Source organism: Mus caroli, unplaced genomic scaffold (assembly GCF_978045245.1).
Source record: "Mus caroli unplaced genomic scaffold, Mus_caroli_1 scaffold_8, whole genome shotgun sequence".
Classification (NCBI taxonomy): domain Eukaryota; kingdom Metazoa; phylum Chordata; class Mammalia; order Rodentia; family Muridae; genus Mus; species Mus caroli.
In genome coordinates, this window is record NW_028227263.1 from 78,651,181 (window position 1) to 78,676,745 (window position 25,565).

Genomic DNA, 25,565 nt, shown 5'->3' on the forward strand with positions numbered 1-25,565 from the left:
TAGCTGATGAGTAACTCAGGAAAGGTAAGCCCGTAACCCAGGAGGACAGGTGGAAAGCCAAGTAGACAGCCTAGGTTGTTTTCTTTCTTTTCTTTTCTTTTGTGTGTGTTTTGGGGGGTGGGAGGCAAAGTCCCAAAGCAGACCAGACTGACTTTGACTTTATAATTCGCCTGGGTCAGACGACAGGGTACTGGGATTACAGGTGTGCACGGCGTTTCAGAATTACACCTGTCCCACCCTCATTAACTGTACTCTAAGACCCAAGACCTTCAGAGGCTACCAGCAGACACCGAACTGCAATTGCACCCTTAAAAGACAGACTGCCCTCTGACCAAGTGCTTCAACTGTAGCCACAAACCCTTTTTCCTCTACCACAAAGTACATTCATTTTCTACAGTCCTTCGATGCAGAACTTTTCAAGGGCTGCACAACATTAGCTGGAGTCAGTTAGCCTTCTGTCCCAGGGCTCAGTCTGATTCCTGGCCACTTGGTCATATACCCCATCCGACTAGTCCATGACAAGACACTTAGAAGGGGATTGTGAGCCCAGCCATATCTAGCCCAGCATCATGAAATGTCAGTCCTGGTTTAGTGCAGACATCTAGTGCTTTGTAAGCAAGAACTGGCTATAGTACAGATACCACAGTGCACCAAGAATCACAAAAAGGAGAATACACAGAAACTCAGCTACTGGGAGAACTGGCCCTGCTAGGGGTCAAGGTACCCAGAGCCCTTGTCAGGACACTCTACCCAAAGCATGCAAACTTGATACACCTGATTGCAAAGCTTCCCTCCCGGCCATCCTTCCTAGATGCAGAGCTTCAAGGGCTTCTGCCAACATCCAACAGGAACTGCTGCCTCCACTCTCTCCAAGGGAGCTCAGGGCACTAAGCAGAAGGACCCACAAGAGTCTGCTTGAGGAGGGAGCAGCTTACAACTTCCAGAGCCAAGTACACATTTACACACCGCTCTCCACTTTCGCTCCCTCCCTTTCCTGTCTCACTGGAAACCCCAGTGGGGCGCTCCAGGACAGCTGTGAGCAAAGCCCCTCTCCATCCTGCCCTCACTGAGGTCCCGTTTCCCAGACACTGAGACCCCAAACCTGCCAAACCCACATCCCCCTCCGAGGACACTCAGTCATCATGGACTACAAAAGATCCAAACTACTGGTGGTGTGACTTAAGTTTGTGTTAACATGAGGTCATCTATGAAACACCTTTATGAACTGACTCAACCAGCTACATGCTCTCTCTCTCTCTCTCTCTCTTGAACTGGAGAGGAGAGTCCCCACTTTCTGAGGAAACCCAATGCTCCAAGTCACACCCCAGCCCCCCCAGAAACCTCTGTTTTAATGCCAGTGTTGCCACTTTATGGACAGATCACCCCAGTCCATCTCTGGGCCTCTGTTTCCTCACCAGTTCTGTCTGATGTAAAGGTCAGCTACAGTGCTGCCTGTGAAATGCGCGCGCGCGCGCGCGCGCACACACACACACAAGTACGCACAGGTCAGGCCAGTGAGATGGTTCAGTGGGTAAAGGCACTTGTCACCAAACCTGGTGACCTGAGTCTGACAAGGTGGGAGACCTTCACCTAATAATATTCTTCCCTTTTCTTGCCTCTGCAAATGTCTTTCAAACTATAGCTGTGTCTAGCCCCTTTAGAGTCCTGTGGCATGTCCCCTCCTTTCCCCCTGCCCCACTTCAGGGCTCTGCCCATACCAGTACTTCTTGGCATAGCTCCTCAGGATCTGAAGAGGGCTCAAAACAAACAAACAAACAAACACACAAACAAACCGACATATGGTCTTTGGCATGCTCAATTCTTTTAAAAGGACCTGGGAAGGCCTCCTAACAAGCCCCACTCACTTCTCCCTGTTTCTTGACCTCTTGTTCCCTTCCATAGAAAGCCGTGCAAACGATGCAAGTTTCTGAACTATCCCCACCTGCTTGCTAGCTCCGTTATCGGTCAATCCTCTCTGCTTTATTAGCAGCACAAATTATCAGGAAATCCCACTTTTCAAAAGGCAAAAGAAATGGCTTTCTCTACACTCACTATTAATATGACACAGGGCCCAGCAGTGAGTTCCCACATACACAGGGCCTCAACTAATCCTTATGAGGCAATACAGCCTCATAAGGCAGTCCATAGTTAAGGGAAGAAGTTCAAGATAAAAAAAAAAGAAAGAAAGAAAGAAAAAGAAGAAGAAAGAAAAAAGGATGGTAACAAGAGCAGGCTGTGTCTGGCTTTCTCTTTCCTTTCCACTCTGTTCTAAGCTGAAATGACAGCAACAGATGGCCAAGTGGAACCTAAGAAGGTTTTTGGCATCAGGGAACCAAAAAACATGTAGAGAGAGGAGGGAGGGGACGGATGGGGGGGGGAACATCAGGATGTAAATTATTGTGGATACCCCCAAATCTCTTTTGGACAGCACTGCCCCAAACCAAACCTCCCCGGGGCCCCTCCTGTGAACACAGAGCACAGCTGCGGGAGGAATGTCCTTCCTAGGTTTTCAGCAGTGAAGCTAAGTAGAGGCTGGCAAGTCACCTTACCTGAAAGCATTTTTTTTTTCCCTTTCATGCTTCTCTACTAAAAAGAAAGGGATTCCCCAGTAGACGAGATTTGCTCAAGCTGTTTCTGGAAACAGCTATCAAAGCGCAGGCAACAGTTCAACTATGCAAGCCTCCAACCCATTAGGATCTCACACATGTGGAAATGATAAATGGGAGACTGCTGTGTGTCATCTGAGCCACCGGTGGCCATCAAAACCACAGCAAAGGTCGAAGCGCATACAGGGAAAAGCCATAAACTGTCTCAGGCCAACGATTCTTTTCCAGAAGATGAAATTACTATTCTTTTTTTCCCATCAAATGGGCCTGGGAGGGGAAGCTCTCTGAAGCAAAGATGGGGAAGGGTCTGCTCACTCTAGGGGAGGGGAAAGAGACCCGCTAGTAGAGATGGGAGTGTAATGAGAGACTGCTGTGCTTAATAAGCCCTAGGGGGCTTCTCCTGTTTTGTAGATGAGGAAGATCAAAAAAGCAAGGCTTTTCCATCTTTTATTCCAGTCTTCCAGCGTGTAAACTGGAAACAGCACTCTTAACTTTCTAGAAAAAAAAAAAAAGCACACAAGACTAAAACAAAAGAGAAATAGCTCCCTTTCCAAAATTAAAGATGAGCCTTTTCTTAATCGCTAGATCAACTAAATCCTTACTAATCCATATAATTAGCTAGTGGCTACAATCTCTCCTTATCTCACACACCTGAAAATAGGAGAAAAACAACTCAATTGCAACGTTTAAAGTAGGTCAAAAGAGCGAGTGGCTACCTGCCAGCCTCCAAATGTTGCGCCCCTACCCTGATTGGCTTTACTGTAGGTGGGCTGTGTGCAGTGTGACTATCCCTGCGACACAGCCAGCCACCTGTGACCAGGATGCCTAGCCAAAGGCCTGAAATGGCATCCCCTAAGAACTCAGAGGTGGCCGACTCAAGAAAGTGTCTTCAAATCCTGAAACCGAGCGGAAAGAGGCATGTGGGTTGTGTGCCTGGAGCCAGCAAAGAGGCTGGCCCAGAGCGTGGAATCTCGGGACACTTCTCTCGGTCCAGGCCCTTCCTGGGTCCTCCTTGCTGGAAAGTAGGAATAGGTTGCTGTTCGGACTTCTCTCCCACCTCGGAGCTCATTCCCCAGCCTGGCCAGCAAGCCCAGGTCCAAGGTCCCCAAGGCTGGTGTTGAGGGTTGTGGGGGAGGGGTGAGACACAGAAGCGGAGACCCGGGTGAGGACCCGGCCCAGGGCCATCAAAGACTTATCAACTCTGGAGGTTCCTCCTCCAGCTCCCGCTGGCCTGGGGCTTTTATGAATCCGAGGAAGAAAGAGGGAGAAGAGGCCTTTAGCCTCCCACTGCACCCCAAGCTGTTGTGGCGACGGATGTGCGGCACTCTGCGGGCTAGCATTCGCGTCTTTCGCCCTCGATTGGCTGGACCGCAGCACCCCTTACCTGTGACTCCGCGGGCTGCCTCAGCCTCCATGCTCCGGTACAGAGTTTGCCACCCAGTAAGCCTCTACCTCCCCACACCCTCCCTGCCAGAGCCACCAACCTTTCTACCAAGAGTTCCCCAGGGGCTGCCCCGCCCTGCCACCTCCCGGGAGGCTTTCTCCTTCTCACTCTTTTTCCTCCTGCTGCGGGCGCTTATCTCTGCCCCACTCCCTCAACACACACTACTGGACCACCTTCCAGTAGTTTTTTGTTTTTGTTTTTTTTACCAAACCTTGACTCTGCAAAGTCTAATTTACAAAAAGAATGACTTTTGAGCCAATAGTGAGTTGAACTACCATAAACACAGGCAAGCAGCCTCCTCCCCAGTGCCCCAAGCTTGTACTGACACCACGTTCCCTTCTATGTGCAAAAACCATTTGCAGTAACCCTTTTCAAAAACTTTGCTTGGCTGAAAAATAGCAAATATGTAATAAACGCACATCTAACACAGGGCATCCAGCAATCTTTTCTGCCGGTTTCAGAGTCCCAACAGTCTCCTGGAAACTGTAATGTGCCTATGATTTACTAAAAAGCCAAGCAGGAGCTCATTTGACAAAGCAATATTCAAGGTCAACAATTCTTCTCCAGTATACACAGCTGTTTCAAAACGTTGCTTTGGGAGGATGCAGCGGTGAATTATTTCAAATTTCACCTTTCACCCGACTATGATGGAAACACATCGGATGTCCCAACTACTGGGGAGACTGAGGGAGGAAGAAGGCTTGAGCCCATTAGCTGGAGAACAATCTGGGATCCTGACAACTGGCTTTGGGGGAATGGTAACTGGGGACACAACACAATTCTGCGCTGTGTGTAGCAGGGAATTCTTTTCCACTCTGGTGAAGCCAGAATTTTTTACTTCAGTGCCAAAAAGAATTTCAGAGTAAGTCGTTGTGTCGAAGAGTCGCAGTTTATTAGATTTTAAACGTAGATTTAAGGTTAGTGGTAGAAAGATAGGTGTTGGGGGAAGGGGTGGAAATGAGACACATCCAGGTGTGCGTGGTCTTCTCAAGACAGCTCCCTAAAGTGTCTTTACAATATAGCCGTATTTGTAAGTGTCTTTCAGTAACTGATAGGTTATTTCTATCAATTAGTTAAATGAGCCAATTTAAACCAGATTAAGTTGTGTTAAAGGCAGGTTTATTTGGAAGCTGCTGTATGAAGAGCAAGTTCACTGGCCCAAGGATCAAGGCCAGGAAAGTCATCATTGGAAAAGGAGAGGGGCAGAGGAGGGGGAGAGAAAGAGAGAAAGAGACTTGCACAGAGAGACGAGAGAAGGGATTTGAGAGACCAAAATGTCTGGATTATATAGGGAAGATCCTCTGGGGGGAGGGCAGCCCAGACCCTGGAATGGAAGGTTGGGGGCAGGGTATACCAGGTAGGGACTGAGGGATGCTGGGAGAACCTGGAGATGAGGTTGCTTTGATATGTAAAATACGTACCTCAATCCTTTGTCCCAGGTCTGAAACTAAACAGTAGCCACAAGTGTCTTTACAATGTAGCCATCATATATATTTGTCTATGTATGTGCCTTTGATAATAATGTGTTTTACTCAAACTATTAGCATGTAGGTCAAAAGTTTATTAATCAATTCTAACCTTGCTTCTGATGTTTTTAATATCAGCTCTGTTTTACATTTGAACAAACAAACAAATGATGGAGAGGCTCTGGGCAGCCTTGGGAAGGCAAGCAGGGTTCTGGCAGGCCTCGCCCTTCGCCCCATTCTCTCTGCCTTGCTAAAAACCATTAGACTACATTCCTAAAGCTAGCCACCAAGGTCCATTCCCTAATTTAGCCACTTCCTCCTCTTGAAGCTGACTACCAAGGTCCAGCTATCAAAGTATTAAAATCCAGCAATCTAAAGCCCCCTTTGGCTGACCTAATTAACATGCACAACACAGGGGTCCCCTTTTACCTTTATAAACTGCCATGAGCTATGTCTGTCTCCTCTCTCTCAGGAGACAGTCCAGTGTCCCTCCAGGACAAATGTCCCTTCCCCTTCTCCCTCATCCTCTATCTCCTGTCTTTGTCTCTTATTCCCTGCCCTTTGTCCCCTGAGGCAAATAAATCTCTTTGTGCTGAGAACTTGGTCTTGGACCTTCAGATAGTGTCTTACTGTTATAGCTCAGGCTGACTTTAAAAATCTCCATTCTCCTGCCCTCAGCCTCCCATGTACAGGGACCACAGCCATAGACAATCTGCCAGACTAGACTGTTTAATACAACCAGCGTTTACTCAAACATCAGCGCCCATTTCTTTGCATCATTAAATGGCCATAGTCTCCCCTTCCACTGTGTAGCAGTTTCCTCTCAAATTAAAACCTTCCAATTTTGAGAGAAACTTTTTGTTTTGTTTTGTTTTGTTTTGTTTTGTTTGCCTTTTTGAGACAGTTTCTCTGTGTAGCCCTAGCTAACCTGGAACTCACTCTGTAGACCAGGCTGGCCTCAAACTCAGAAATCCTCCCGCCTCTGCCTCCCAAGTGCTGGGTTTAAAAGCTTGTGCCAGCCGGGCGTGGTGGCGCACGCCTTTAATCCCAGCACTCGGGAGGCAGAGGCAGGCGGATTTCTGAGTTCGAGGCCAGCCTGGTCTACAAAGTGAGTGCCAGGACAGCCAGGGCTACACAGAGAAACCCTGTCTCGAAAAACAAAAAACAAAAAACAAAAACAAAAGCTTGTGCCACCACTGCTGGGCTGGAAACTTCTTAAAAACAAATGTTTACAGAGAAGGGAAACCACATGAAAACAGATAAAATACTTCAGGGAAGATAGGAAGTAAACAACAAAGAATAGCTCCAGGAAATCCCAGAAATGGACAAGATTCACTAGCCCCCTCCCTCTGAAGAGAATATAAATAGTAAAGCCTGCTGGGAGTTAACTTCAGATTGCCTGGAAAGAGTAGAGAACAGCTAAGTTGCCTGTAAAAAGGCTCAAACAATGGAGCCTGGCGGAAAGGCCACTCTCCAACCTGTCAGCTGCCTGCAAGCTGTACAGTGGGCTCCCAGTTTCCAGGTTTTGTGAGCTGTCACCCATGCTGGGGTGGGCTTTGGTGAAACAGCTGTCTTTATTCCTGCTCCTGTCAGTAATCCCTCACCCATAGTCCTCTAAGTAACCCCAATAAACTCATTGATTTCAAGTTGGAGTTTGCTAACGGCTGTACTTTGTCTTTGTCCTTTGGTCTGTTGTCAGTTCCCAGTCCGTCCGGGGTGAGTAGAAGGTTGCTTACGTAACAGTCCTGAGAGAGATGGGTCCATGGGTAAAGGTGCTTCCAGTGAATTCTGGTGAGTTAAAATTCAATTTCCAGAATCTATATAAAAGTGGAAGAGAGGGCTGGTGAGATGGCTCAGCAGTTAAGAACACCGACTGCTCTTCCTGAGGTCATGAGTTCAAATCCCAGCAACCACAGCAAAATGAGCTGGAGCAAGAGGGAGAAAGGGAAGGGGGAAGAGAAAGTGGAAGGGAGAACTGAATTGATAAAATTATCCTCTGACCTTCACACTTGCACCACGGCATAGGTAACTACACAAATAATAATTAAAAAATAAAAGGTATATGTTCCTTTATAAGGTGAATTATCCCCTTAAACATGTGTGTGTGTGCGTGTGTGTGTGTATTTAGAGGCCACTTTAGTCTCAGAGATACCTCCCCCCCACACACACACATCTTGTATATAGTCTCCATCTTGTTCTAGGCTGAATTCTAAGAAACAACTGGATTTCCAGAAACGCCATCTGGTCCCAAGTGCCTCATATGAACTTAAACCACAATACCTCATCCTATACTTTGTAGGTTAGCACCCAGTCAGAATCGAAACCCAGTAGTTGCTAAAGAGGCTCTAATTGGTTGGTTTTGATTCAGGCCAAGTTATCAGGGACGCCATCTGAAGTATTTGACAGCTAGGAACCCTCTTAAAATGGCAGGTGAGAAAGACAGTTGGAAATATACAGCATGCATATTTCCCATGCCCATTGGCTGCACCTACCGTTGCCCCACCTAATTTGTAGTTTTTTGCTTTAAAAGGTTGCTCTGTATTGCTTCCCACTGGCACGGTTTGGATCGGAACCCAAGCATTTCCCTGATATAGCAGTTTCTGAATAAAGACACTTTTCCTGGCTCAACCTTGGTTTTCATGGGTGAGATCATTCCCAAATTCTCGGACCCCAAGATATATACACATATATATATGTATGTATGTATATATATATACATATATATGTGTGTGTATATATATGTGTATATATATATACACACACATATATAACAGTGTGTATATACACATATATACATATATATACACATACACGTGCATATATACATACACATATATACACATATCTATTATATGTATATATTTCCATTATATATTTTTTCATTATATATATGCTTTTGTTTGCTATTTCTATAACTATCTCATACCATTAGAACTGCCATAGCTTGATCATGTGCTTAGATTTCTGAGACAGCGGGGCTGGAGAGATGGCTCGGTGGTTAAGAGCACTGACTGCTCTTCCAGAGGTCCTGAGTTCAATTCCCAGCAACCACATGGTGACTCACAACCATCTATAATGGGATCCTTTGCCCTCTCCTGGTGTGTCTGAAGACAGCTACAGTGTACTCATAGAAATAAAATAAATCTTTTAAAAAAAGGATGCCTGAGACAGCAATCCTCAAATCCACCTCAGGACACTCTCCTTCAAATACCTTGCACACGTTCCTTGACAGATTTACCCTTGAGGTACTTGCCTACACTTGAAGGCTTTCGCAAAAACGTTCCTCCCCTTTACTAATTACATTAGAATTAACAAAAGCTTTAGCTTAGGGCACAAGCTAGTCTCACATCTAGCCACTTCTGAGGTCTGACATGCTAGGAAATTATCACAGATTTCCTAAACAGATGAGCAGACTGTCCACAAACGAGACGCTATATTTCTAAGTCTTCTTTTTTTTTTTTTTTTTTTTTGGTTTTTCGAGACAGGGTTTCTCTTTATAGCTCTGGCTGTCCTGGAGCTCACTCAGTAGACCAGGCTGGCCTCGAACTCAGAAATCCGCCTGCCTCTGCCTCCCGAGTGCTGGGATTAAAGGCGTGCGCCACCACGCCCGGCTTCTAAGTCTTCTTAAAAGAAACTCAGCCACTTAACACTCATTACTGACACCAAAATTGCCCTGGGCCCTAAGCCAACATAAGAGAAAAATGTCGTGTATATCTGTGTTAAGAGGAGTGGTTCAGCAAGGACCTAGCCGTGGGTTTGATATGGCCTCTGTTCCAAGCGGACTCCTAAGTATCACTATAGCCTTCATCTGGCCTTACTTACCAACACAAGAATTTCCTCTGTGTTAAAAAAACAGCTGTTGAGTCGTTCCCAAGGTATCAGAGAAATTAAACAGTAAAAATTCAGCAATCGGCCCAGCCAGCTCCTGGAGTTGAGTGATTAAAGAAATTCTTGTTGCAACAGTTCTTACTGTTTAGTTAAGGAGATGTGCGAGTGAAGAGGAGCCTGGATTGATGGCTCAGTGCTTAAGAGCACTGAGTTTTCTAGATGGACCCAGGTTCGAATCCCAGTGCCCACACAGCGGCTCATAACTCTATAACTCCAAGATCTCACACCTTCACACATGCATTCAGGCGAATTACCAATGCACATTAAACCTTTTAAAAATATGTTAAAAATAAAAAGTGATAAAATAAGGGTTAATACAACCCCCCGAAAATGTGACACAAACCACAGCTAGGGGCTGGAGAGGTGACTCAACTGCTTAGAGCACTAACTGCTCTTCCAGAGGTCCTGAGTTCAATTCCCACCAACCACATGGTGACTCACAGCCATCTGTAATGGAATCAGATGCCTTCTTCTGCTGTGGCTGAAGACAGTGACAGTGTACTCACATACATAAAGTAAGTGTATAGTGTACTCGTAAAGTTAAATAAATAAATAAACAAATCTAAAAACAACAACAAAAACAAACTAAAAAAACAAGAAACAGCGAAAGCTTTGTGCTACAGCATGTGACAGAAGAACATTATTTTCTAGAATACTTGCAGGGGTTTAAAACATGAAATAAAGAAAAACTACATTATAATTCATAGAAGACGTTAGAGAATTCGTTGTCTTAACTGGACATGCTAGTCCTATAGGACTGACAGGGCTGAGACAGGGGAGTCATTTGAATTTTGTAGTTCAAGGCCATCTTAGACAACATACAGAGACTCTGTGTCAAAAAGAAAAGGAAACCAGAAGTGCATTGTCTTCTAGACCAGTTTCCCATGGAATGCTGTCAATAATCCCGTTGCTGCAATAAAACCCCCAATATCTCAGTTTTATGATTGCTTTAAAAGTTTCAAATGGCTGTTTCACAACATTATTTAAAAAAAAAAAAAAAGTCCCAAAGTACTAATTCTTAAATAAGAAAGAGCTGCAAGCATTTGAGAGGGAAGCCCTTTTAAGTGTGAAGTTTGAAAACAAGAAGTTAAGTGAGGCAAGAGTCCAGCAGACAAGATCAGAGCAGCATGCCCACTGGGGTCTTCCCTAGATGGGTGCTGAAGACAAAACCCACCTTGTGCTGTACAACCAGCCAGCAACTACAGGCCAAGGCTGGAGGGGGCCTTGTAATCCTTGCTCCTCACCAAACATAAAACAAAAAAACAAAACAAAACATTGGTAATCGAGGTGGTTAATTCCTGGTAAAAACCATTACTGTGATTTAAGTAATGACTGTGTTTGCTGGGTTTACTCATCTTGCCTTTCTGCATGAACCTAACAAAAAAAAAAACTAAAGCAGTGGGGCTTTGATAAATTATTCTGTATCGCACAATCTTTGTTTAGAGTGTGTGTGTGAGTGTGAGTGTGTGTGTGTGTGCGCACGCTACTGACATGGTACACAAACATGTACAGGGGTCCATGTAAGTGTGGCTTCTTTTTTTTTTTTTTTTTTTGGCTTGGAGCTCACCGATTCAGCCAGCCTGGCTGTCCTGTAAGCCCCAGGGCTTTACCTCCCCGAGTGCCGGAATGATAGGCTCACACCTCCAGGCCTGGAATTTTTATGTGGTTACTAAGGATTGAACTTGGGTCTTCATGCTTCTCAGATAAGCACTTTACTGACTGTGCTATGTCCCCAGGCTCCTAAGTCACTTAATCATTAGGTTCCAGAAACCTATCCAGGACCGCAAAGGCAATGCGGGGAAAGACAGACACAAGGACACACAAGGAAGGCTGGGACTGGGTGGACTGGGCTCGCTGTTGGAGGAGCGACAGCATCGTGGAAGCTCAGCTTATTTATTATATGCGATGCACAGCAAGGCTTAGTAGTGCGTACAGCTGAATCCAGGAGACAGGTTTAGCAGAACTGGGTGGGCACAGTCTCTGTAGGAGAGCAGTCTTTAGGCTCATCCAGGGATTAAAAAAGCTATGCTGGACATTTTCTGCACACACAGTCAGCATTCACCAGGGAGCAGAGGAAGCCTTTCCCCTCCCCCTGGGCTTGCTTCCCCCTAGGAAGGCTTTGCCATCCCTTTCAGCCTTACCAGGGGAAGGCTTTGCCTCTTGCATGGACTAAGGCACTGGGGCCCTTGACATGGCTAGCCCCGTGTCAACAGCATATATATATTCATATTCACTCAGGGCTGTACTTGCTCCCTACTGTACAGAGATGCCACTTCTCTGTGACGAGCGCTCAGCTGGATCTGAGGCCAAGGATAAGACCCACCCATGTATCCTCTGTGTTTTCCTTACATTTATAAGCCTAGGTTAGCAACTGATTTACGAAGTAGACATGATAAGTGATTATCAACATTAACTAACAATACATAATTAAAAAGAATAGTTCTAACACTATGCTATAGTAGTCTTGCCAATATAATACCTTAGGGCCATTATTAAGTAAGGTGAGAGTTACACAAACACAAGTCTCAGGAGACCTGCACAGCCCATCTGATAACCAAGAGATCTGCCCAGTGATAAAGGGATGAACAGCATCTATACAAAGCAGCCACACAGCCGGGCTTGGTGGCACACACCTTTAATCCCAGCACTCGGGAGGCAGAGGCAGGCGGATTTCTGAGTTCGAGGCCAACCTGGTCTACAGAGTTGAGTTCCAGGACAGCCAGGGCTACACAGAGAAACCCTGTCTCAAAAAAACAAAAACAAAACAAAACAAAAAAAACCAAAGCAGCCACACGGGACATAGTGATGGGTCACATCCAGGCAGGACCAAGCCTAATACTGCAAGATTCTCTCACACTACTCCAAGCTATGTGTGATTTAAATTTATGCGTTATTTATAACTGGGATTTTTCGTTTAATATTTCGGGGCCACTAGCAACCATGGGTAACTGGAGCAAAAAATTGTTTACAAAGAGGTACGAGTAGAACCAATGTATCTCAGTGCTTTATACCGTAAGTTTCCCATTAGAGAAATATTGAATTCTAGCAGATTTCACATAGTACAACCCATAGCCCCCATTCATCCAACCATCTACTTTTGTACAGCCCAAGACCCCAAAATAGTCTCTACACTATTTGTCAATAGTTAAAAAAAAAAAAACAGAGCAAAAGAAGACTATTTCACGACATGTCAATATTATAGGACATTTTACATTCAGCATCCATAATCATGGCAGCGGGGCCAGAGCTGATTTCCATAGCATCTACTCCACATGGCCCACTGCAGCAGGACCGACTGGAGACCTGCACCAGTGGCCATGTGCTACACAAAGCTAGAAGTACTTCCTGCCCAGCCCTTTATAGAAACTTTATAGCTGCCCACCCTTGGGGTACAAGGGAGTAGGAGAGATGACTCTCAAATATGAGGTGACTTTTTTTGGAGAATCAGTTAGTGCTTTGACAAGAAGCAATTTAGCTATGGGTTGTGTGATTGACAGTAGCCATAAGCGGAGAGTTGGAGAGCAGACATGGTTGTCGTAGGGGAGGGCTGGGGGGGAGGGCTGCGTTAACATTCTTCTTCAAACAATCGCTGCTTCTTGATGATTGATTCCGTTTTCCTCCCCCTGCAGGAATTTGATCAGTTTGATGAAATTTCATTGATGTCAACTCTCCAGCTGTCTGTGCCTTACCAAAAGCTGTTTGCCTCCAAGACAATAAACAGCCCGTGTGATCCTTTCTCTTGTTTAAGCAGGAAGTCACCACTCAACAGGAAGGAATTTAAAACCAATCCCACAAAATTTCGTGTTTGGTATAAAATGTGAAATATTTGAAGTCTGGGGATATTGTCATCTCAGAGGTCCCCAGTGGGAACACATGGCTGCTTTCCGGTTCAGTGAGAGGGTCACACCTTGCCCTTGAGTCGAATATAATTGCAAACATTCCCCTCTGGGGAATATCTTGTAAGGAAGATGGCCAGGCTTTCTGTTAAATCAAACCTCTCCCCTCGATGCCTTACAAATTCTCAGGCTTACTGTATTTCATCAGCCTAAAGGCAGGGTTTGACATCAGCAATTGTTCGAAAACATTTGCTTTTACTGTGGAAAAAAGAAATGAAAAGAGCAGATCCCAGACCCGAAAATCCATGCCTCTCTGAGCAGTTTTCTTCTTAGGGAAAGAGGGTGGGCTTTCTGTTGTTTGTTTGTTTGCAGGTCAGGACGAATGCAGTAGTTGATGCATCGCTGTGACTAACAAAAAACATTTTATATCAGTTAGAGACTTTTTAAAAATTTCATTACAAAGTTAGAGAAAAGATTAGGGCAGAAGAAAAATGAATGGGAAAGTAGAAACTCCTCAATGCATGCCAGGAAATAAAAACAACCTGAGTCAAATCCAAATACAAGCAAACGGAACAACCAAATAAAAAAATAACACCCTCCCGGCAGGGCAGCATATACCCATGATCCCAGATTGTCTGTGAGAGGTGAAACAGAAGTATCGCATAAGCCCAAGTGTTCGGGGCTAGCTTGTGCAACACATCAAGACCTGTTCTAAATGATAATAATAATGATAATGATAATAACAGCTGCAAGAGATTATAGTTCCATTATCAAAAGAGTATAGAGTGGTATTGTTCACAACTGACACAACTGGTAACTGCCCTTAAGGGACTGCTTTCTCTCAGCATAGTAGTAAGCATTCGTAAACGGGGTCACATGGTATTGTGGCATTTGTTCATTTTATTTGAGACAGGGTTTCTCTGTGTAGCCCTGGCTACCCTGGAACTTTCTCTGTAGACCAGGGCTGGCCTCGAACTCTCAAAGATCTGCCTGCCTCTGCCTCCTGAGCACTGGAAGCCTCAGCACCACCAGCCCCCACCTTTGCAAACAGGGACATTGTGTCTGTCGTCTGTCATTAACTGTGCCAGGGAAGGAGCAAATCCCTCCTAACAGAAATGGAAAAAGGCCACCAAGCAGGGAGGGACAGCTCAGGACAGGGAGTTGGACAAATGTCTACAAATGCCCACAGGAATGTGAGAAACTAGGACCAAGACATCCCCTCTTTCCCACCCCACCTGCAGCCAGGTCCAGTACAAAGCCCCTGAGTTCCTCTAGAATCTAGTCGGGTCTCAGCCTGGGGAGCAGAGTGGATGGGTGGGTTGCAGGGAGTGAAAGAGCTGGCTTTTTCCTGTTCCCGGGTAACAAAAGAAGCCAGGACCCCACCTCCAGGGCCAATTAAGTAGTTAACAACTACTGGGGCTCATCAGATCACCCGTGGCTGCTCCCCTGCCTCACCCGGATGGGGAGAGAGAAGTGTGAGTTTTATTTCTCTCTCTCTCTTTTTAAAGATGTATTTATTTATTGTATATAAGTACACTGTAGCTGTCTTCAGACACACCAGAAGAGGGCTTCAGATCTCATTACAGATGGTTGTGAGCCACCATGTGATTGCTGGGATTTGAACTCAGGATCTTCGGAAGAGCAGTCAGTACTCTTAACCTCTGAGCCATCTCTCCAGCCCCGAGTTTTATTTCTCTTAAAAACTATATATATATATATATATATATATATATATATATATATATATATATGTATGTATGTTAAAAACAACAACAAACAAAAAACCAAAAACAAAACTAAGTATTTTTGAAAAGCCAGCAGGCTGCATAAGACATCAGTAGATGAACTGTCCCAAAAGTAAGGTTTCCCGTTATTGTTTCTCTGACAGATTTTAAGAGCTCAACTAACTCAGAGAAATGCCAAGACCGTGGGTGACATCGGATGGCATTTTTGCCAGGGAGCGCAGTAGGAAGCACTTCACAGACAGGATGAACCAGTCTGAAGCCAGCAGACATCAGCCAGCTGGTGAGACCCTGTCGCTCCAGGCAGATGCAGCTGGGGACATGAGTGGGAGGCAGTATGTTCCGTCTAAGCGGGCGGGGGTGAGCCCCACTCCACAGAACAAGAAAACTGAGATAAATTTGACGGTGGACCCACTGGGTCTAGGCAGCAGGTGCTTGCAAGCACCGCCTACAGTCAGTTTCCAGTGAGTGTTTTCTGGGAGTTTGGTTGCTTGTTTAAGTGCTTTGCAGAATTCAAGAACAATCATAAGCCAAGTCACACTTTCCAAACACGGGGCAATTCTCCGGGCAGCAGGGGATTCTACCGAGAAAAAAAGGAAAAAGAAAAAAAAAAAAAATCAAGGTAATCAAGAAGATAGGTGCAAAAAACAGAAAGGGTGACCCGCGCCGTCCTAGCTTGAGCGATTTCAGTGGTGGGTCCTAGTAACCCCGCAGTCTTGGGACAGTTGGTTGCTATAGGGTCGAGCACCATGATGTCATGCATCCTACGGAACCAACTAAGCTGAGTCCATATTAGTTCTGGCGGCGCTATGACCCCCGAGTGTCCAAAGGCCGCTAGTTCTGCTCCCGAGGGGCGTGGCCTTTCCACACTCCCCACGTGGTCTTTTCCATCCTGGATCTCGGCTGGACCAGCCTAGCGCAGCCGGGTCTCATGGATTCACAGTCCCGCTGTGTGGTTGTGACCGGTAAGCCCAAGTTTCCCTGCATTCCGGGTTTTGGTTTCGGCTGCTTTCTGCTGGGGCCTGGAATGCGCACTTGCTCGACTCTGCTTGTAAACAGCTCTCCCAGGGGAACACGGGTGGCAACTGGTGTTGGTAGGAATTCCAGATGGAAGCTGACTTCCTGCTCAGCCCTATTAAAAAAACACAGGCTTTCCTGCCTCTGAGCCCCTTCGCCACAAAGGTGCCCACTTGTGGCTTAGGTTCACTCAGACCTTGTTTGTCCTTCAGCCCCTTGGGGAGGAGCCCAGGCTGTCACCTGCTGTCCCTAAGCCTAGGACCCAGTGGAGACCATTGTATTGCAGATTTAGACAGAATTGACCATCACAGGCCTCATACCATCCTTTTTAAAGGACCAGGCCTTGATGGAGACTGCAGTCGCCAACCCCATGGTGCTTTTGCTACTATGGAAATACTGAAATAACCAACACACACACACTGGTTGTGGATGCCTCTGAACACACACACACACACACACACACACACACACTGGTTGTGGATGCCTCTGAACACACACACACACAATGGTTGTGGATGCCTCTGAACACACACACACACACACACACACACACTGGTTGTGGATGCCTCTGAACACACACACACACACACACACACACACACACTGGTTGTGGATGCCTCTGAACACACACACACACACACACACACACACACACACTGGTTGTGGATGCCTCTGAACACACACACACACACTGGTTGTGGATGCCTCTGAACACACACACACACACACACACACACACACTGGTTGTGGATGCCTCTGAACACACACACACACATACTGGTTGTGGATGCCTCTGAACACACACACACACACACACTGGTTGATGCCTCTGAACCCCAAAAGGTCAGCCTGGAAGGAATGGTGGCTGCTCTGTCCTCCATCTCAGCCACACATCTGAAGTCACCCCAGCCACAGGCACCTGTCATTGTCACAGCTGGTCCCTATGGGCTGACTCTTTCCTCACGATGCTCTTATTTTTAGTCAGACACCAAAGCGCTTTATTTATTTTTAGTTAGACACATTTGGCACATTTCAAGTTTTCCAACTTGTATTCGATAAAGGGAAACAAAGGATTCCGGTCACCTGTCCTAATTGAAAGCCTCTTTGATAAATACTTTAGGACAGTGATTCATATTATCAGCCTTCCAAAAGGAGAGAGAGAGAGAGAGAGAAAAAAAAAAAGAACATTCTTTCGAGACACTCTTATTCCCTTGCACTTTTGATTTGTTTTTTTATTTCGGGTCCAGAGATAGAATGACTCAAATTACACTTGACGTCCTCAGGAAACCATACTCTTGGTAAACGCAGTGCCTGTCTCAAATGAAATATGGGCATGGAAATGTGCTGCCCCCTCTTGGACTCACGTCTTTCCCTACATTTCTCTCATCAGCCAGCAGTAGCTGGGAGTCAGGCACCATTGGGAAATGCCACACTCTGGGTCCCAGAGTGTGGCCTGCCTTTATTTGTAATGTTTTGAGTTTGCCGGAGGGAGGGCAGACTCTTCATTTTATTGGAGCCCCAGGATGTGTAAATCTTGTCTTGACAACTGGCATGTAGACAGATGGTGAAATGCAAGGATTCTAACAAACAGCCTTCAGATTAAGGTGTTGGCTGGGACCAACTGTAAAATGAGAGACCAGGAGAACCTGCAGTCCTCCCCAGGGTTCGCTGATTCTACCACATTTTCTGGCTGACTACCCAACTCTATTCCAAGACAGTCTTGATGGGGAATGAGGCTTAGCCCAGCAAAACAAGACCTTCTAACCTTGCTCCCTGAGTTGTCTTTCCTAATTTAAAACAAACAAGGCTGTAGTTTCCTCAAAGCTGAATGTGGTTCTAAAGCTTGTGATATGTTGTCGAGGAAGCTGGCTTCTCGGTCTTTCTACTTAATCTCAACATTTTCTACGCCGTTCTTTAGAGCTGCAGGTTCCCACAGCAGCTGCAAGACTGTGTATCCTAGCAGTCAAAGCCAGATGGTAGTTCTGAGATGGTGGGCCATTCTGTTGAAAAGCTTTCTGTCCCCTGAAGTTTTTCTCCCTAGGAACCAATCCTGATGATGGGTCACGACCAATACACTGAGCAGTTGCCAGGCACAGCCGGATTCCCTCTCCAGTGCTGCTGCCTACTCTAGAGGCCCTGGGGTCCAGCGACTTGATGTAGCATCCTGATCTTTTACAGACTGGAAAGTGTGGCAACTGAGAAGTATGCGCTGAGAGTCAGGTGAGGGACTCAAACCCTCAGTCATACTCCAGATAAAACTGAGCAGGACGATGCTCAACCCTACCTGCAGCCCAAGCTGAGATGAGGCTCCCCTCCTCTCAGTCTGATATGCTAGCCTCCCCCAGGAGGAGGCCATACATTTTTCATTTTAGAAATATAGATCGAGAAGAAATTGTAAAGAAAGAGAACTTGCAAATCTCACTAGGGTTGCCTGATGCGGACATCTTCAGTGTCAAATCCAACGTACTAACATCAGTACAATTAAGAAAGAGAGAATCAGGGCTAGGCAGTGGTGGCGTACGCCTTTAATCCCAGCACTTGGGAGGCAGAGGCAGGTGGATTTCTGAGTTCGAGGCCAGCCTGGTCTACAGAGTAAATTCCAGGACAGCCAGGGCTACACAGAGAAACCCTGTCTCAAAACACCAAAAAAAAAAAAAAGAAAGAAAGAGAGAGAAGCAGAGAGAGAGGGGGAGAAGGAAGAGGAGGAGAAAGGGATGGAGGGGTTGAGGAATGAGCATGTGTGCATGTGCATACAGACCGCTCAATACAATTTAGACCAGTGCAAGGCTTCCTGGAATTGCCTCCACCTCAAAACACCTTCCCCTGCTACTCCCACTTTAGCTTCTTCCACACTTTCTTCCCCCATTTTAATACTTGGTGTCTTTTTCAGACTCATTTGGCTGTAATAAAATATCCAGAAGACAAACAAAGGATAAAGCAGTTTATTTCCGTTTACAATTCCAGGTTACAGTCCATCGTGGTGGGAAAGTCAGCAGCACAGGAACTTCAGAGAATTGGTCACATCACATCCACAGTCAAGAGTGGAGAGAGATGCATACATACTTGCTCTCTTGTTTGCTTTCTCATGTTCAGCTTGGATTTCTCCATTCTTTTATAGCTCAGGACCCAATGCCTAGGGAATGACACTGCCCATAGTGAACTGGGTTCCCCCACATCAATTAACAAAATAGTCCCCAGCAGAAATGCCCACCAGACAACCCAATGTAAATGATCATTGAGACTCTCCCTCTCAGGGATTCTAGGTTATATCAGGTTGACAAAGCTGACCACCACAGAGTTAGTTTTCATGTTGGTTGAGATGTTGTAACAAAACATCTGATATGAACACCATCGATGGAGGAGACATTTATTTTATAGCTCTCATCAGAAATTTCCATCCACCTTGGCCAGTACCGTTGTATCTGAGCCGTTGATGAGGGAGAAATTCATAGTGATATAGGAAAAGTAGAGAAGAAGGTTTTGTCTGATGGTGAACAGGAAGCAGAATGTAACAGTAACAACATTTACAGTGTTAACAGTGTCACAACAGTGACAGGAACCCAAGATATAGCTCAAGGAAGTGCTCCCAGTGACCCACTTCCTCCAACCTGGCCCCATCCTTCGTGGTTCTACCACCTCAAAGTAGTTTACTCACATTTTAAATCATCAAAGAATGACCATTTGTGAGGGCTGGAGAGATAGCTCAGTGCTTAAGAGCACTGGCTGTTCTTTCAGAGGCCAGGGTTTGATTCCCAGCACCCACCCATGGTTGGCTCATGACCACCCATAACTTCAGTTCTAAGGGATCTGACACCCTCTTCTGGCCTGCATGGGCACCTGTACACATGATTACAAATTAAAAAGTCTTTTTGAAAAGTCAGTTAAACCAAAGCATTCATTAGGTCAGGTCCTCATGATGTCATTCTCTCTCCAAGACACACCTAGTGGTATTCTGGCCATCTCTCTCTTTTTTTTTTCCTTTTTTCTTTTGGGTTTTTTGAGACAGGGTTTCTCTGTATAGCCCTGGCTGTCCTGGAACTCACTCTGTAGACCAGGCTGGCCTCGAACTCAGAAATCTGCCTGCCTCTGCCTCCCAACCAATTATTTTTATAAGGAAAGTATTATGACCATGGAATCAGGTAGTATGTGGCCATCTGATACTGGAATTTTTTTTTTCAGTGTGATTCTTCTGAGGTTCGTCCAAGTTTTTGGAATGTGTTAATAGATAGGTTATTTTAAAATGTGAATAAATTTACTAAGGTGTAGCACTTGGCTGGCACAGTGGGTAAGAATGCTTGCCGCCTAAGCATGATAAAAAATATAAAAAGCCAGGTATATCCATGCATGTAACCTGTAATGCCAGCACAGGGGGTGGGGTGGGGGGGGGAGACAGGAGGCTCTCTGTCTCAGCAATAAGACAAAAAGCAAAGAACACCTGATGTCCTCCTCTAGTCTCCATATATGAACCTGTGTGCACATCTGCATACATGCATGTGCATGTAACGCATACATGCATGTGCATGTAGCACACACATACACACTTCTCATGCTCTACATTTCACTCATTTGAAGTTTGCATGACAGTGCCTCTTAGTACAGACACAGAGATATAGATGCTGAAAGAGATCCCATCAATGTCATGACCCATAAGATCCCATATTCAACAGGCACAGCCCCGAGGAAAGGCAAACTCACCTTCTCTCTTTATAGTTGTGCCTATTCAGGACAACTAACATACATGGATTTAGAATACTTTGTCTTTTGAAACTAATTTATTTCACTTGCCATGCTCACAGTGTTCATCCATGTTACAGTATGCATCAATACTTCAGGCCCTTTTGCTACAAAGTATTTCATTGTATGGATTATTCCACATTTGTTTTTCATTCATCAACTTATAACCATCTAGGTTGTTTCTACTTTCTGGCCCCTTTTCATGGCAGAGTAATATTCTATAATATGGATGATTCCATTGCTTGTCAAGTTTTTGTGATGGTTAGCTTTAATTCTCAACTTGATGAAACCTAATCACCTGAAGAGAGTCCCAGTCAAGAATTGTTGAGGAATTGGGTTGGCTTACGGGCATGGTTTTTTGAAGGATTATTTTAGTTAAGCTAATTGATGTAAGAAGACAGTTTACTGTGGGCAGAACCATTCCCTAGGCAATGGTTGGCCTGTGAGTATGTCTGTGCCCACAAGTAAGACAATTGACTAATTGATATGAGAAGGCCCAGCCCACTGTGGGTGGTAACCATTCCTTAGGCTGGAGATCCTTGAGCTGTAGGAGAGAGGAGAAATCAAACTGAACACAAGCAAGTGAGCATGTGTGCATTTCTCTTTGCTCTTTGACTGTGGATGCTATGTGACTGTTGTTTGAAGTCCCTGCCTCAACTTTCCCACAGTGATGGACATAATTATATGCTGAAATGAATTCCTCTCTCCTCTAAGTTGCTTTCCTTGATGTTTTTATGACAGCAACAGTTAAAGTAGAACACTTATTTAAAACCTATGGAAGGACATATAGATAGTTTATAGCTTTAGAGTAGTTAGACTGGAGAACACTACTGTGAACAGGAGTTTCCAGTTCTGAGATCAATGGCCAGGTGTTTACATGTTGCTCAGTCCACTTTCAGTTCTTAAAAAAAAAAAAAAAAAAAAAAAATCGGGGCTCAGCGGTTAAGAGCACTGACTGCTGTTCCAAAGGTCCTGAGTTCAAATCCCAGCAACCACACGGTGGCTCACAACCACCCATAACAAGGTCTTACGCCCTCTTCTGGAGCTTCTGAGAACAGCTACAGTGTACTCACATATAATAATAAATAAATCTTTTTTTAAATCTATCACCATATTGCAAAGTAGTGTCTTCCGTTCCTATCAATATGTGAGACCCAGTTTCTCATTCTTTGTTTGTTTGTTTAAGATTTTATTTATTCATTGTATGTATATGAACTGTAGTTGTACAGATGGTTGTGGGCCATCATGTCATTGCTGGGAATTAAATTCAGTACCTCCGCTGGCTCCAGCCCCGCTGGCTCCAGCCCAAAGATTTATTTATTGTTAGACCTTTTAAATTATTAGACCTTTTAAATATATCACATAATAGTCTTTATACAATAGATAAGTGGTTTCCCTGTAATAACCTCTTAACAGAGTTTTTATTTTTTATTTTTAACAGAGCCAACATTCCTAACTCTGTGGTTGTATTTTTGCTTGTCTTGTTTTAAGACAAGCTCTTGGGTGGTGGTAGTGCACACCTTTAGTCCCAGCAGATACTGGCAGATCCTTATGAACTGGTCTAGAGAGCAAGTTACAGAAAAGTCAAGGTTACACAGAGAAACCCTGCTGTGGAGAAACCCTGCTAACTAAGGTTGAGATCTGCCACGTCTAGATGGCTTATCTGAGCTCAGTGCAAAATGGAGGACTCTATACCACCTGGGCTTCCCCTTCTCTGACCTTGTCTAGGGGACTCCCTATACTCTCTACCTGGGGAAGGTCAAGTAGTCCTTGGAAGACCAACGAACTTCCTCCTTTCCACATAAGAACCCACCCAACAAGTACCTGGGATTCCTGAAATGCCTCTCCATACAAATGAGGAATTCAAAGAACTTTAAACTCTAACCAATGATTTTCATTCACCCTGAAAACTCCTTCACACTCTCCAAGGTCCTGGTTTACCCCCAAATAAAGTGTATTCGTACAAGCCCCACCCTAGTAGAGGTATAGAGGTATGCTCACAAACCAAGATCGGCTAAGAGATCTGTTTTCATTGAAGATTGTTGGAGAAAGCCTTCTTCTAAAAGAGCTGTAACTCTAAGATCCTTCAGAAAGGCCTTCTCTCCCTCCCCTCCCCCTCCCCACACTAGCACTCACTCCCAGCAGGACCCTAATTCTGTATAACTCCCCCCCCCCCATTGTGGACACTGTTTCATCCTTCCCACCCAGTGTGCAGTGGCATCTGGACACCTCCCGGACTATGTTTCATACAGCCAATTCTGAGGAATCTAGATTCCTTGGCTAATCTAGATTAGCAAGGCTGAGGTTCTCTGGGGCCTACAGAACTTGTTGCCAGGTGATAGAACTTATTACTGGGTAGTGTGGGCTGGTTTGAGCAAACCTGGGTATCTTTGGTTTCAGGTTTTGGGCCCTTCCGGCAGCACCTGGTGAATTCCAGCTGGGAAGCCCTGAAGGTAAATCCTGCCCCGGTGGGGGGGGGGGGGCAACCTGGTTCCTTCTGTGGCTCTTGGGAAACCCCAATGTGCAGGACTCCTAAGAAACCAGAGTCACCTTGGAAGGAAGGCAAGCAGTGGGCCCCTGGAAGAAAGGCTTGTATTTGGTCCTGGAATGGTGTGACTTGCCTGGTCAGGTACTTCTCCCATTTGTTCAGGGACACTCCTAGGTGGGATCAAGGCCCATGTAGGCTCTGCTGTACCTAGGGCTAGATTCTTGCCCTCTCTTCCTTTGGATTGTGGGGTCTGGGGAAAGTCACTTTCACCAGCTCTTGTCCTCACCTACACATGCAGAAGTGATAACATGAATGTCTCTGGCCTCCGCTGACAACTCAGGGTGAAGGCAGCTTTGTCCACACTGCTCTGTGTGAGCACGGCATGGGGCGTGGGTGAGAACCTGGCCAATGCTCGTTACTGTCAACAGCACGCTTGCTTTTGAGGACATAGCTAACCAGGAGAAGGGAAGTCCTCTGACCACCCACTGTGCATAGGAGGGCTGGACTCCCTGACCCACCCCCACCTCCCTAGGCCAACTGTCTGCCCTCAGTCCTCATGTGGGTGTCACTTAGAGGCTCTGCATATTGAAAGCTGCCTGTTCACACTTGGCTTTCAACTTCACACTGATGTTGGACCAAGCCAAATGTGGGGCCTGAAGTCTATTCTCAGAGTTTCCCAGGCCAGCTGAGAAACGCAGCAAAGCTGCTAGCGTCATGCACTCAAGGCCACCGTGGCACTGCCTCTGTGGTCTGACAGTGCAGAGGCAGGCAGGAGACTCTTGACCCTTGAGTTAGCATTTGGGCTTTTGCTTTTCTTTCTTTTTTTTTTTTTAAAGATTTATTTATTTTTTATTATATGTGAGTACACTGTAGCTGTCTTAAGACAGACCAGAAGAGGGCGTCAGATCTTGTTATGGATGGTTGTGAGCCACCATGTGGTTGCTGGGATTTGAACTCCGGACCTTTGGAAGAGCAGTCGGGTGCTCTTACCCACTGAGCCATCTCACCAGCCCGGGCTTTTGCTTTTCCAATCATAAAAAAGCCCAGAGACCCTTGGACTCATTGCCAAACTTTGCTCTGGTACACAAGGTAACAGAGAGGCCAGGACCAGACTTTCATGAACTCCTGGCTTTCTCCAACCAGTATTTGATCAGCAGGACTTCTGCCAAGTCCCCAGTAGTCCCAGACCCTTTTGTTTCTTTCTGCAGCCATAAACAATGGAAAAGAGCCAGACTGCTTCTGGTTTGCCTCTCAGTTTCCCCAGTTGCAAGTAGTGGCATGCAAAAAACTTGCTCAAGTTTTGATGCCTCCATTTCCCCATTTAAATAAATGTGTGTGTGTGTGTGTGTATGACAGTTGAGGAAGTCATGTGAAACCCCAAAGACCGGTTGGGCACGCTGATAGAGCTCACAGGTAGTCCATTCCCACCAGGAGGCTTTTCTGTTTGTCTGGTACACAGCTGCAGACACATGGGATGAGGGTCAGATCAGCACAGGAAGTGGCAGAAGGGAGAGGGTTACCTGAGATGGTTGGGAAACCCCAGGGCTTGGGACTCCTAGTAATCAAAGTCACCTTGGAGGGAAGGCAAGCCAGTGACCACTGGAAGAAAAGTTTGTCTTTGGCCCTTGGGTGGTGTGACTTGACTGGTCAGGTACTTCTTCCATTTGTGCAGTAAAGAAAAGTGGCTAAGGAGGCTCAAGGCTCATTAAGCTTGTGAAGCAAAGCAGACAGACACAGGGACTGGGGCTTCCCTGAAGGCATATAGTCAGACATGCAGACAGCCAAGGATAGCTCTGAAAAGTGCACACACACACACACACATACACATATACACATACACTCACATGCACTACACACACACACACATACACACTATTCCTACACACATATACCACAAACACTATACACATACCACACACATACACTCACACACACTATACACACACCACACACATATACTCACATACACTATACACACACACTCACACATGCACTACACACACACATATACACACATACACTCTCACTCAGGAGCTATAGGCTGAGGAAAGTAAGCATACACTGGAATGGCAGGTAAGGACAAAGTCTGTGTTAAGGGCTGGAGGTATGGCTTAGTTAGTAGAGAACTTGGCTAGCATGCATGTCTGGGTACCATCCCAGCACTACATAAAATCAGGCCTGGTGTTATACCTAGTACTAGCGAAGTAGAGGCAGTAGAATCAGAACTTCAAGGCTATGCTCTGACTGCTGCAGACTCTCATGGAGTTTTTGTGAGAATTTAAAATTCAGACTTCTGGGTTTGGCATGGTGGCCCATACCTTTAATCCCAGCATTCAGGAGGTAG

General features: G+C 45.6%; 2 protein-coding genes across 7 annotated transcripts in view; one reads left to right on the forward strand and one right to left on the reverse strand.

The window, feature by feature from the left end:
* The window catches only part of Fam169b (Protein FAM169B), an 82,406-nt gene extending 78,272 nt beyond the window's left edge, over positions 1-4,134 (reverse strand). For 2 of the 6 annotated variants that reach the window (XM_085841645.1, XM_085841647.1), the window contains exon 1: positions 3,991-4,080. Coding sequence is in view for 2 of the 6 variants with exons in the window: in XM_021167234.3 (XP_021022893.1) it covers positions 3,991-4,021 (31 nt within the window). In the remaining 4 variants the exon portion in view is untranslated. Of the gene's footprint in view, positions 1-3,990 lie in introns of all 6 variants that reach the window. The other 4 variants (XM_021167236.3, XM_021167234.3, XM_085841649.1 and 1 more) reach the window with 4 other exon arrangements.
* An 11,738-nt stretch (positions 4,135-15,872) lies between these two features.
* The window catches only part of Pgpep1l (pyroglutamyl-peptidase I like), a 31,532-nt gene continuing 21,839 nt past the window's right edge, over positions 15,873-25,565 (forward strand). The window contains exons 1-2 of the mRNA XM_029479964.2: positions 15,873-15,947; positions 23,134-23,186. Of these exons, the coding sequence (XP_029335824.1) occupies positions 15,914-15,947; positions 23,134-23,186 (87 nt within the window). The 5' untranslated portion in view covers positions 15,873-15,913. The remainder of the gene's footprint in view (positions 15,948-23,133; positions 23,187-25,565) is intronic.